Genomic DNA, 13675 nt, shown 5'->3' with positions numbered 1-13675 from the left:
TTTGAGATTTGAAATTTTTTTTGGTGTTATCTATATTCATAGTAAAGAACTAGATCTCTGTGGAGATGTAGATCATATTCATAGATTCTTATTCTGAACAGGTAGAGAAGTAACTTTCTTCTGTAATACACTTTGTCAAATTAATGTTTATACATAATTTTTTTAATAAAAAAGACAAAGAAATTATACATGGATCACACAGGTACTGGAACTTTCAAGGCCTCTAATATCTTATCATCTAACTCAAATTTGATTGGCTTCTTGTCTCTCCCAATCTTTACATACTCCTCAAACCTCTCTTTGAGGTCTTCAGGGAGGTTTGTAGTAGGACTCCATCCCAATTTTGTTTGGGCTGCTCTTGGTTCAGCATAGAAGTGCTGCATAATAAATACATAAGTTCAATGAGGAAAAAAAGCATTATTAACAAGATGCTAGCACAACAATCTCTTGTTATAAACTTATAACCACTTCAATGATCTGTGTGATTAGTAAAGTTAGATCACAAAGGTGCAAGTTAATAGTAATTTTTTACCATGTTGCGGAAAGGGAAAGCTTTCTTTGCATCAACACCAACAGCTTTTGGATCATAATGGACAATGTTCACTGGGCGCCCTGCAGCTTGAGCACACAGTTTTGCCATTCCATCTAGAGTCACAGCACGGTTACTCACACAGTTGAAGATGCTGTTCTTTGCAGCTTCTGGTTTCTCAACAGCTAGAGTAAGCATTGAAGACAAGTCCCTAACATGAGATATGTTGGTCAGTTGCAGTCCTGACCCCGGAATCAGTACCGGCCTGTCCCGGACAATCCCTGCGAATGGCGCCACACTTACTCTTTCTCAGAATAGATACCATTAACTATATCAATACAGAAGTTATTCAAAACTGATAGAAACTAAAGACAAGGAAAACTGTGAGGAATGTTTCTGATGTTTCTTGAGTGTGCCTATGATACAATACAAACTACCTATTTACAAAGAGAGGGAATAAACTAAAAAGAATTAACATAGTTAATACTTAATATCTTATGAATCACATATTCAAACAAATACTATAACTAGCTCTTAAGGTTATATCAGTTTATCTTTGATACAAATCTCCGTAGTAGTTCCTCAGATTCAAGGCTTTCACTAATTTAGTCCCTCAGATCCCAATGGTATCCGAGATTGAGCATAGTGCAATTGGGATACGAGGGACCAAATTAGTGAAAGCTGTGAATTTGAGAGACTATGGGAATTTAGTCTATATATTGTCCATAAGTAAAAGTGTTTGACTTAATTACTATCTTAGAGGTTATATAAATGTAAAGTGTGTAGCAATTAACACCAAAAACAAAGCTTGTTTGAGGGTATTTTCCACTTACTATCAAAGAACCACTCTTCACAGTCTTTGTTGTTGCCAGATCCAATCATGTACTGAGGCCTAAATGATGCCCAACTGCTGAAAGTTTCTTCAAGGTATTTCTCCACTGCAACATGGCCAGCATCAGCTTTAACAGTGTCCCCTTCAACATGTGGAAGCTCATCTGTAGGTTTGTAGATTCCAGCACTACTTATGAACAGGAATTGCTTGGCACCAGAGCTCTTTGCCCAATCTATCACCGGCCTCACAGTCTCTAGATCCTTGCCATTGTTGTCCAAAACCACATCAAACACTTCCCCTCCGACAATACTCCCTACATCTGCCGGATTTCCCCACACTGTCCGGCCTCCAGCACTCACAATTTCTGAGAATCTGTTAAAAGGGGGTTTCTTCATCTTATCTGAGGATTCTTCACCAACAGTGAGTATGGTAACAGAATGGCCAGAACCAAGAAGCTCCTTTGCAAAGTAGAATCCAATCACAGCATGTCCTCCACTGTTGGTGTTCACAATGAGAACCTTCTTCTTCACTGCAGCACTTGCATTGATGCTGAAAACAGCACCACCATCATTGTTGCTTGTTGCAAAAAGCCTGGATGATGATGAAGGGTATGCTAGAAAGGTTGGAGAAGAAGCTGAAAAAATAGAAGAAGAAGGAAGGGAAGAAGAGAAAGAAAGGCGTGAAGTTGAAGAATGTGAGAGTGGAAAGAGGTTGGAAGAGGAAGCAGAGATGAGCAAAGAAGCTGAAGAAGAAGAAGAAAGTGTGGCCATTGAGTTTGTTGAATTCTTTTGCTTTCTTGGTTCCTCAAAGACAATGAAGAATGAGAACCAACAGTTTCAGATAAAGTAACCAACAATTGGAGTTATGGTTTGGAAATATTGTAAGAATTTGATTGAGAGGTGAATTACTTTTACAAAAGATTTCCTCAGATATCAATAAGTAGTGAATGTATTTGTTATGATTCAATAGTTAATTAGTTATGTTGTTATACTTGCATGTCACATCAGTTTTTTTTTTTTTTTGTGTGTAGTGAAGTGTTAACCACATGATTTTGTAGGTTGATCTTATTGTATACTAAGTATTACTTCCCATTCTATAGGTGAAGTGCACACAAGTTTTCTTAGTTTGAGTTATAGATAATTTGGTTTAACTTCTATAGAGATTATTTGTGAAAGAATTAAACAAAAAAAAATTGGAATAATTTATTTTTGGATGCATGTTATGGTGTTTATATATAGTTGCCTAATTTACTAAAAAATAAAAAAAATAAAAATTAGACAAATTTTTTGGTGTCTATAAATTTTGTGTTGAAATTGTAGGACTTGTCTTTTATAATATGTTTTAAATATTTAAAAATTATTTATTTTTATATTTTTTAAATTAAATATTAACTTTTATCTCATTTTAATAAATCAGGTAAATACATAGACACCATAATATGTATCTAAAAATTAATATTTAATTTTTAAATATTCAAAACTCTCATAAAAAGTAAGTTCGACACCAAACTTATAGACACAAAAAAATTTACCTTATTTTTATTTCAATAAATAATTTTAATTTTATTTTTAAGTGTAATCTTTCACTAACTTTTAAAAAAATACTATATAAACCCAACAAATCAAATACTATATATTTCTCTGTATTTATACATATTAATTTGCATACTTTTTATAATTAAATAATTAATCACAAAAAACCAAACTTGCAATAATAAAATAATAAAAAATTTTATAAACACTAAATATATTTTTATACAATAATTAATTAGTGAATAATTTTTAATATACACTTAATATTTGTTTTTTTTATCCCATATATCTCGTATTGATTAAAAAAAATTAGTAAGAATTCTATCACGTAAAAACTAAACATAGTTAAACAATAATATACGTAATTTTTTTTCACACGTGTTAATATTAATTAAATTAGTAAGTATTGCATATCTTCAATTGTGTGATAAACTCCGGGGAGTTTATTTATCCAATTATCAAATAATGATTAATCCATTTCTTTTCCATCTTACAAGATGCTTAAGATAAAAAATAGAATTATATCATGTTTAACATGCCCATAAATTTGCTTTAAGTAAATTGTTATCAACTGAAGTGGACCGCCATGTGCCCATGTTTGAATGGTCCACTAATGGAAACCAATCAGGAAATGGATAAAATCAATAGGCTCCTCATACTTTCCCAAATCAATATAATTCAGTGACTCCCATAAACTCTTCACCGATAACCCAATCTCTCTCTTTCTCTCTCTCTCTCTCTCTCTCTCTTCTACTTTCTAGTTTCTACACAGATTCACACATTCAACTGAACCTCCTCCAACAAAAAGATTCCTCCGCCATATCCATGGTGCCCGTCATTTTCACCCAGCCCACCTCCATCACCACCACGCCTTACTCCTTCTCCTCTTATTCTTCTTCACACTTCACCCCTCGCTTCCTCACTCTTCCCCGCACTCACCACACTTCTTCATGCTCAATTTCCAATAATGCCCCTGACCAGTCCACCAATCCGCAAAAGCAACTTCTCCGCTCGCAGCAACAACCACGGACGCTGTTTCCCGGTGGCTACAAGAGGCCAGAACTCAAGGTCCCCACGCTGGTTCTCCAGCTTCGAACCGACGAAGTGTTCGATTCAAATGCCTTGGATCTGGTGGACAAGGCCGTTTCCAAGTTCGTTGGGGTTGTTGTGCTCTCTGCCGCCGGCGACGATAGCGGTGGCAGGCTTTATGAGGCTGCTTGCGTCTTGAAGAATCTTCTTAGAGAACGCGCCTACTTTCTCGTCTCTGAGCGTGTCGATATCGCTGCCGCTGCTGGTGCTACCGGAGTTCTCCTCTCCGATAAAGGTTTTATTTTATTTTATATTTCTATTTATTTATTTATCTATTAATGTTTTTTTTTAAATAACTAGTTAGGGGAAAAAAAAAAAAACTAACTTACCAGAGGTTTTCACTTCCAATTTCCAACATCATTAGCAATATCAAGTGCATTTAGAAAATATCCCTATTTTAAGTGTCTTTTAACTTAATTGGGACTTAATTTTTGAATGTTAAATCCATATTTTGTATTACTTTGATATCTCAAATAGAGTATATGATAGTTTTGGATGTACTGGTTTTGATAGAGCCACCTTTTGCTGTTGAATCCATGCGTGTTAGTTACATTAACTGAATGAATGTAGTTGTAGAAATCGGCTGAAATAGGCTATGTAACATCGGCGGAGTTAAATAGTGAATGTGACAATGAGAGGAAATTCCTGTGAGCTTTAGGGTATGTTTTGAGTGGAGGCTTTGGAGAGCAATGCAAAGGGGGATTAAACCTCATCCACAAATTTTATTTCTTCCGACGGCAACGGTTTTGAAGGTCTTTGTTAACACTCCAAAACCCACCGAATGCCCCATTTTCAAGTTCCCCCAAATTGGGAGGTTTTATGAGATTCAAATTTATATTACCTTTTTATTCCTAATAAATATTTGTATTACCATTTATTGCCATTTACTTTTTATGAATAATAATTTAATAAAGGACAAAATTGTAGACATATATAGCAAGCCCTTCAAACCTTCCTTCTATTTATTTTAAACTCTTGCATGCAATGATTCTCACCTAAGCATCTGATGAGTTTGACGCCTCTTGGTTGACATGTTAAATGAGGTTTTGCAGAAAATTGTTATAATGTAAAATATTTTTGCATGGGTACTTTATTGAAGCTAAATGCAAGTATATATATATATATATATATATAATTATTTAAAGTGGTGAAGCCGTAAAAAATGAACCCCCCCTCCCCCAACAACAACAAACAACAACAAAAAATTCTGTTGTTTTTAATGTCTTACATTCTATGTGCTTTCTTTATTCTTTTCTCTCTTGCAGGTCTTCCCACTGTTGTTGCTAGAAATACTATGTTGGATTCGAAATCTGAATCGGTGGTACTTCCCTTGGTAGCTAGGATTGTCCAAACAATAGATGCTGCAGTGAATGCAACTAAATCCGAAGGTGCTGATTTTCTTATATATGGTAGTGTTGATCCGAAAGATCTTAGCAAGGAAGTCAATTCTGTGTGTGAAAATGTGAAGATACCTATTTTTGTCTCGTGGAATTTGCATGGAGACAGGATGTCTTATGCTGAGGCTTCAAGTTTACTTGCTTCTGGTGGTAGTGGTTTTGTGACTACTTTGGAAGGTTTTAGTTTGTTAGAAGATGATTTCCTGCGCAAACTATTTGACATGCAGTATGCAAATGATAAGATAACACTGGATGGTGTTTCTGGCATTTTGAATAAGCATACATTATCGAACGTGGATACTGATCTTCACAGTGAAGCGGAGGTTGTGGCTGGGTTCATTAAATTGGAGGATAAGGAGAAACAGTTAATAGAAACAGAGAAATTGGTGTTGAATGAAGCTATAGAAGTTATAAAAAAGGCTGCACCACTGGTGATCTTTTAATTAAAAAATTTGGTATTTGAAGAAAATACTTTTTTCATTATTTTTTATTTTGACCACTGTATTGTTTACTCTCTGTTGAATTGGGATTGGTTTCACATGGCAGATGGAAGAGGTTTCACTTCTTAATGATGCAGTTTCTCAAATTGACGAGCCATTCTTACTGGTTATAGTGGTAATTGTGTGCTGAATCTCACCAAATTCTGGTTCCTGGGATATACATTGGTATAAGCTCTAAATTTCAAAAAAGATAAGATTATTTTAATACATCTATTTTGAAACTAATCAACCAATTAGTGCTAAACTATTTCAACTTCTGATCTTGTTATTCTTACTTTAGTTCATTTGCCTCCATTTGGAAGCATCTTAGTAAAGAGTTTATGTAGGGTGCAGATATAGGGAATGGTTGATTCTTCTTTTACCATGTTTAGTAGTTATTCTCTACATTAGTTTCTTTAATAGTCTTTTTAATCTACGTATAAAAATGCAAAATGCTTTTGGTTAGCTAAGTTATGTGTTCTGCTAGCTATTGTATGGATTTTCCAGAAGACAGAGAAATCAAATGCTATAGAATGCTAATAGTTATTTGACATGGTATCACAACTTTCATCTCATTAAAATCGTGGTTCATCAGGGTGAATTCAACTCCGGTAAATCTACTGTGATTAATGCACTTCTTGGGGAAAGATACCTGAAAGAGGGAGTTGTTCCCACTACTAATGAGATCACATTTTTACGATACACTGACATGGATATTGAACAACAACAATGTGAAAGACATCCAGATGGTCAATTCATATGCTATCTTGCTGCTCCAATTCTTAAAGAAGTCAGTCAGTTAATTTCTTGATTCTGTTCTGTTTCTTCCTACGAATATCACAGTTTTTTATATTATAACCTTGGATAGTATCCTCTATGCAATTGGATGTGCTCTCAGTAATTCTTTTACATTATTTTTGAAAGCAGATGACAATTGTTGATACACCTGGAACTAATGTGATTCTTCAGAGGCAACAACGTCTCACAGAGGAATTCGTACCACGTGCTGACTTGCTTCTGTTTGTTATTTCTGCTGATCGTCCTTTAACTGGAAGTGAGGTATGGTGGTCAGTCATCTGTGGATGGGTGCACTGCTGACTTCTTTGTGATATTGAGATAATTTCCTGGCAGGGGTTATATATATATATATAATTTTTTTATGTTACTTTTCAGATTACTTTTCTTCGTTATTCTCAGCAGTGGAAAAAGAAAGTGGTCTTTGTTTTGAACAAAGCTGACATATATCAGAATGCCCATGAGGTTTATTTATTTCTTGTGAATTCGCATTGGTTATTTTCATCTTGACTGATGTTACTCCCAAGTAGTTCTTCTGTAGTTAAAAAACAAATAGAGATTTACAAAATATATTTAAAACTCAATGCAGCTTGAGGAGGCGATGTCCTTTGTTAAGGACAATGTACAGAGATTGCTTAATACTGAAGATGTGATATTATATCCAGTATCTGCTCGGTCTGCTCTTGAAGCAAAACTTACAGCTAAGTCTAATGTTGGGAAGCTTAATGATTTGTCTAGTTCCGGTTCTCACAATGGTGCCAGCAGCTTTGATGAGCTTGAAAAGTTCTTGTTTAGCTTTTTGGATGGGTCAACAATCCCTGGGATGAATAGAATGAGGCTCAAGCTTGAAACACCTGTTGGAATTGCAGAGAGACTAATTTCATCGTGTCAAACACTTGTGACACAAGATTGCCGATATGCCAAGCAGGACTTAGCTGCAGTGAATGATATTGTTAATAGTGTAAATGATTTTGCAATGAATATGGAAACCGAGAGCGTTTCTTGGAGGAGACAAACTTCATCTTTGGTATGTTTTAAGAATTTCATAATTTTGTTTAATCAAGACAATTTGTTTCCCTTTTAATTGGTTTGGTATTGGTATGCTGTGGTATATTACCAGGTTGAGACTACAAAATCACGTGTTGTGGAGCTCATTGAAGCTACTTTACTATTGTCAAATCTTGATATTGTTGCTTCATATACTTTCAAAGGAGAAAAATCTACAATGCCTGCTACATCAAGAATCCAGAATGACATACTTGGTCCTGCTGTTTCAGCTACTCAGGTAAGCTTCTAGCTCTAACTAGTTTTCTTTTCTTCTTTTGTGTTTGTGTGTATGTGTTGTGTAGTAAAAATAAAACCTTTTATTTTCTCAGTCGAGCCCAGATGTAGATAGAGGAATCCAAACTATAGATTATAGAGCATCATAATTTGATGCAATTATAAAACATTATTTTGCTTTGTGTTTTGCTAAATTGTTTGTTGATTGGACACAGAATTTACTTGGAGAATATGAAAACTGGTTACGTACCAAAAGTACCCAACAAGGGAGATTATACAAGGAATCTTTTGAAAAACGATGGCCAACTTTGAACCATGAAAATAGTGAAATTGAGAAGAATGAGTCATTAAAGAAAGTGGATCAAGCTGGGAGTCAGGTGATTGACGGCTTCAGCAGTAGTGCAGCTTCAAAGTCATTTGAGCAAGAAGTTCGTGAGATGGTAAGTTTAGAACCCCTTTAAGAAATGATGTAAATTTTTTTCCTTTTGTTTTTTCATAAATTTATTGGGCTGACGTGGATTTGTGTTGTATCAAACAAAGTCCGGTCACATCATTCAAAGAAGGCCAGTGTTACCACCCCCTAAAACACACAATTCAACTAGGTACCAAATGTGCAGTTTACACCCAACACACCAATTTTAGAAGAATTTGAAGCTAGGCTTCCCTTGATTTTGCTGTTTTATGTAATACTAGTGTTTTTACCCGTAATAATATATTACGGAAATATATCTTTTTTGAAACTACGATAGCTTTGTTTTGACATTATAAATTACGGCATAAAAAATTTATAGAGTCAAGGGATTACTTTTACAAAAAGGTCGTAAGGGACAAAAGTTCCTGTTGGCTAAGAAGACCAATATCTCTATAGATAAAATCAAGTAAGTTTTTTAGTTATTATCTTCGTGTGAAAGTTTACTTTTTTACTAATAAATTTTAACATTCATTATCTAAAACTTTAAAGAGTTTAATGTAAATTTTTACATTTGATTAGGTGTTAACCATTAAGTTTGTTGCACAAATAAAAATAATTAATTTTTTCATGTTTGTTATTTAAAAATAATATTATCTCTATATATAAAAATATAATTAGATATTAGAATAAAAAAACTTTAAATTGATTGTTATAAAATTAACTCAAAATTAATTTTTTTTGAACAATTGAATCTTGATTTTGATCATTGATCATAGCATTAGCATTCTTTTCAAATTATATGTAGTAAATATTTGAAGGAAGAAAAGTGAAAATATAGATTGAAAAGATAAGCGGTGAAAATTTAAAACTAAATAAAAACTCGAAAAAATATGTATACAATAATAATTACATATTTTTTATGTGAATAATATTATAAGATTATTTTTTTAGTTATATTTTATTATAAATTTAATGTCTTATATTTTCATGAATTTGTTTGAATTATATTATATTATTATTTTTTATTTGTTGTAGAATGAAGAGGTAGAGAGAGATAGAGAATGAGAGAGAAAGGAGGGAGAAAGGTAAAGAAGAAGGAGGGAGGGAGCTTGTTAATTTTGGAGAGAAAGATTCTATTTTAATTATAATAAAAGAATGTCTTGTGATACATTTTGGTTTGTCAATTTTGTAATATAAAATACAAATTATAAGTTATATATAGAGTGGAAAGGATAGAGAAATAGAGAAGTGGAGAGAGGTAGATAAAATGATGGAGGAACATAGTTTTATTAGTTTTGGAGGAAAATATTTCATCCCAATTTTAATGAGAGTGTCACGTGACACATTTTGGTTGCTAAATTAGTAATATAATATAGTTATATTTTAATTTCAATTAGAGAATATCATGTTACATATTTTAGTTGTCAAATTTATAATTAGTCATTGGTAATGATATATAAGAGAGAGAAAGAGAGTAGGTGAAGCAAGGAGAGAGAGATACAGAAAGAAAAAGAGAAAGAGAGAAAGAGAGGAAGAGAGAACTCCTTAAGTTTGGAGGAAAATATTTGATTTCAATTGCAATGAGAGAATGATATATGATACATTTTGGTTGTAAAATTAGTAATAAAAAATAATAGATTATATTTTGCAAAAGAAGAATATGCTTGTAACAATAAGTTTGAAGTGTGTCTAGGCTATGGCCTTGTTAGGGTTAACATTCAAAGTGGTATGGTTAGCTGTGGTCCTAGTATTGTATTCAAGTAAGGTTAAGGCCTCCAAAGTGCATGGATAAGTAAGTGATATCTATATGTTGAGAAATTATTATTGCTGCTAGACTCATTTGGGTTGCTGCTTCATTTTTTACTTACCTTTTTCCATTAGTGTTGTTATGCAAAGAGAAACCCGGAGCAACAGTTTAGTTGTTTGGGTGTGGGTGACTTCAAGGTCACAGGTTTAAGTCACGAAATTAGCCTCTTACACTTGCGTTAGTTTAGGTTGCCTATGTTAAACCCGTTGAATGTGGTCCTTGTGCGGATCCCAGATAATGCAGGATACTTGAGTATTAGGCTGTCCTTTATCGTTGTTATGCACACTCAAAAAGGCTTTCTTGTGGTAGTGGCTATTAGAATACTTTTGCGACATCAAATTGCGTTGTTAAAAGAAAATTTAATGCCCTTCTGTTTTGGTAGCTTTTGGAATACTGCACTATGTTGTCTGTGTTTACCCTTGCAACCTCTGCACTAATGAGAATCTCATCCCATGTGGATCATCTTCAGTAGTAAATGTTCTCTTTATCGTTTTCCTTTTGTATATTGAGGTTTGACATAATTATTTATTTATTTTTATGTTATTAAAATTATATTTATTATACTGTCAATATATCTGAAATTTTTTAAATTTTAGTTTTTATCGACTTTCGGTGGAGTGGGCGTGGCTGGTCTATCTGCTTCGCTACTGACATCTGTGTTACCAACAACACTGGAAGATCTTCTTGCTCTTGGCATTTGTTCTGCTGGCGGGTATTATGATTTTCTAATTTTTACTTATAATTTGGCTTCCTTTCTTGTTGCTCAAGATTGTATTTCAAAATCTTAAATCTTCTAAAGAAACATATTGCACTGTTACGGCAAGAGTTGTTATCATGTAACCTAAAGAATACGTCCCTTTAGATTCATATTTTATAAATAAGAAATGTAGATTGGTATGTGCCTAAGGATTTAATTGGTTTAATTTATGATCATGCTGATGACTTGTTGCTGAAATTTGGTTGACATATATTTCTGTCAGGTATCTTGCTATATCAAATTTTCCAAGGCGCAGACAGAGTGTGATAGATAAAGTGAAAGCAAAAGCAGAGAAGTTGGCATCTGAGCTTGAAGAGGCCATGAAGAAAGATTTCAATGAAGCCATGGAAAGTTTGAACAATTATGTGAAAATCCTTGGTAAGCCTTACCAAGATCAAGCACAGAATAGACTTAACATGCTTCTAGAGATTCAAGAGGAACTATCGAATGTTGAAAAAAAACTTAGAACATTACAAGTTGAAATTCAAAATCTTCATGTCTCATGACTTTGAATTTGCCGCTTTGCAAGCATCTTCATTTTTGCTGATGTTGATGATGCTTAGGAATTCTCCACTATATTTTGGCATAATATTATTTTTCGAATAAGAAAATCTATTATAAGGTGAATTTAGTAATAAAGTCAAAGGGTATTTGTGTACGAACTCCTGATTCATTTAGTTAATTATAATTATGATTTTTTGGGCAAAAAATTTTCGAGAAATTTTAAAATTATTTTTGACGCTTTAATTTTTTCTGCCGCGCCTGTGCACTATCCCTACAAACTTGCGTCCTCTGGGTCCTTCTATGTTGGTGAGCAATTCGAACTCCATATTTACAACCTGTATGTTAGATATTACAAAGCTTTTGGTTCACTTGTGGAAATATTATGATGAGAGAAAACCAAAGATGGGAGGTGAATGACAGTAAGAAGAGGTTAAGACAAAAAACACAATATTATCTTAACTTTTGACATGATAGAGAATATGAATGAAGCTCTGCAATAATCATTTTTACTAAATTATTTTGGAGATAAGGAGATGGATTGCAGGAGAAACATACAGGATAAAAAAGTTTAGATTGAAATTTTTGCCTGCCTCTACATGCATAGAATGAAGAACACTTTCTTATCATAGCGGTGGTATGGGGAACCGTTTTAAGAGTGGATAAAAACTTGATTTAAAGAAGAAATTTCGACTCAGTCAAAATGACGATGGACACTAATCAATGACAGGATTCAGATGGATCTAAATGGAGAAAAGTTTGATATTTATGTGAGGAAAACATGGTTGGATAAAAAGGTCATAGCTGATTTGAGAATGGTCAATGAAGAAGTTAGAAATGGTTTTGAAAGGTCAAGAAATACAAAAGAACACACAAAACCACGAGTAAAAGAGTATGACGTGAAGGATGAAGAGAAGATTCCCAAAGAACCAATGAAATGTGGAGACAATAAATGATATCTAGTTAAATACTACTCCACAGAGAAGTGGAGACTCAGAAAGATGGAGAGAAGTTCTTAGAGGTACAATACATGGAGAACTTAAACCTCTCTGAAGATTCAAATTGACCTATATATATTTTTAAGATAATATAGCTAGGAACACTAAAGAAGTGATTCAAGAAACCCAATTGGACTTGCAAGGAGGCACATGTTATGAAACAGATGGTGTGCGTGATAGAACAAGAAAATTGGCACAAGAAGAGAGAAGGATAACAAGTTGATCTCAACACCTCTATATCCACCTGGCTTCGTAGACACTATTAAAAAGACAGTGGCTCAGTCTTAGCTTGAACGGGCAAGACAAAAGGGAAGAAAGATCCACATAAAAAGAATTAGCAACAAAGGAGAGAGAAAAGGGGACAAATTAAAAAAATATATGCAAGATAAAAATAAAATAAGCAAAAAAACAGAACAAATTTAGCTATGATTTTTGTTGTAAATTTTGTTACTTGTGGAGTTTGCTGTAAAGATTAGCTACGAATTTTGTCGCAAATTGATTATTTGCGAAATTTTTTACAAAGGTGAGTGGTGATTTTTGTTGCAAATTTTGTTACTTGCAGAGTTTATTGCAAAAATTATGAATTTTGCTGTGGATGTATTATTTGTGAAAGTTGTTGCCACATGAACCTATGAATTTTGTTACGAATTTGGTACACGTGAAAGATTCGAAGTTAAATTTAAAATGAAATTTGACAAATTGTCTAATTTATCATGAAATTATCTACGAATTTTATAGGTTTTTCGCGACAAAATTCGCAAATAAATTACCTACAAATTTAAAAATTCGCAGCAATAGTTATCCATGAGCTCATATGCTGCAAATTGAATTTTGCAGTAAAAATCGCAGCAAACAAAATTATTTGCTAATTTCGATAAAAATTTGCAGAAAAATCCGTAGCTAATCAACTATTTTTAGTAGTGACGTAAGAATAAAAAAAAAGATAGTCACAAAAGCAAAAAAAACTAACTAAGAAAGAGCTAGAGAAAATTTGAAAAGTCTAAAGAATGAAATAAATTATGGGCATAAAAATAAAAATGATAATTATATAGAAGACATAGCAAAAAAAGCAATAAGACTTAGAGGATTGGATCCCAACTTATGATGTATTGTAGAGATGAGAATGCAATTTTAGAACAATTTCAGAGGACAATCATAAATGAAAGAAAAGCTCTAGAAAAAGTCAGCATAAAAATAAGCTAAGGTTCAGAGGAAGAAAAAGAACTAGTTTTAGTCAGGTTGATGATACTAACTTATTGCAATGAT

At 33.3% G+C, this 13675-nt stretch overlaps 2 protein-coding genes across 2 annotated transcripts; one reads left to right on the top strand and one right to left on the bottom strand.

The window, feature by feature from the left end:
• Positions 1 to 66: 66 nt before the first annotated feature.
• LOC130962945 (chloroplast stem-loop binding protein of 41 kDa a, chloroplastic) lies at positions 67 to 2289 on the bottom strand. Its single transcript, XM_057889102.1, has 3 exons — positions 1363 to 2289; positions 533 to 810; positions 67 to 377 (listed from the first exon to the last, which is right to left on the bottom strand). Exons 1-3 carry the CDS (start codon positions 2129 to 2131, stop codon positions 195 to 197), a joined length of 1230 nt encoding a protein of 409 aa, XP_057745085.1. The 5' UTR covers positions 2132 to 2289; the 3' UTR covers positions 67 to 194.
• A 1305-nt stretch (positions 2290 to 3594) lies between these two features.
• Positions 3595 to 11630, top strand: LOC130960990 (probable transmembrane GTPase FZO-like, chloroplastic). The gene is made up of 11 exons (XM_057886573.1): positions 3595 to 4217; positions 5248 to 5810; positions 5926 to 5994; positions 6454 to 6648; positions 6786 to 6917; positions 7032 to 7118; positions 7243 to 7680; positions 7774 to 7938; positions 8150 to 8374; positions 10750 to 10865; positions 11134 to 11630. The coding sequence occupies exons 1-11, from the start codon at positions 3719 to 3721 to the stop codon at positions 11414 to 11416; spliced, it is 2772 nt and encodes a 923-aa protein (XP_057742556.1). The 5' UTR covers positions 3595 to 3718; the 3' UTR covers positions 11417 to 11630.
• Positions 11631 to 13675: the final 2045 nt, after the last annotated feature.

Source organism: Arachis stenosperma, chromosome 2 (assembly GCF_014773155.1).
Source record: "Arachis stenosperma cultivar V10309 chromosome 2, arast.V10309.gnm1.PFL2, whole genome shotgun sequence".
NCBI classification, from domain to species: Eukaryota; Viridiplantae; Streptophyta; class Magnoliopsida; order Fabales; family Fabaceae; genus Arachis; species Arachis stenosperma.
The sequence above is the reverse complement of the archived record's forward strand: the minus strand, read 5'-3'. Positions and strand labels throughout refer to the sequence as shown.

Excerpts from the sequence above, each read along its gene's own strand:
- LOC130960990 (XM_057886573.1), top strand. The coding sequence starts at position 3,719 with ATGGTGCCCGTCATTTTCACCCAGCCCACCTCCATCACCACCACGCCT. Across the intron at positions 6,918-7,031 it reads GTCCTTTAACTGGAAGTGAG|ATTACTTTTCTTCGTTATTC; the intron begins GTATGGTGGTCA and ends GTTACTTTTCAG. Across the intron at positions 7,939-8,149 it reads CTGCTGTTTCAGCTACTCAG|AATTTACTTGGAGAATATGA; the intron begins GTAAGCTTCTAG and ends GATTGGACACAG.
- LOC130962945 (XM_057889102.1), bottom strand. The coding sequence starts at position 2,131 with ATGGCCACACTTTCTTCTTCTTCTTCAGCTTCTTTGCTCATCTCTGCT. Across the intron at positions 811-1,362 it reads TGAAGAGTGGTTCTTTGATA|GGATTGTCCGGGACAGGCCG; the intron begins GTAAGTGGAAAA and ends CGCCATTCGCAG. Across the intron at positions 378-532 it reads CTTTCCCTTTCCGCAACATG|CACTTCTATGCTGAACCAAG; the intron begins GTAAAAAATTAC and ends TTTATTATGCAG.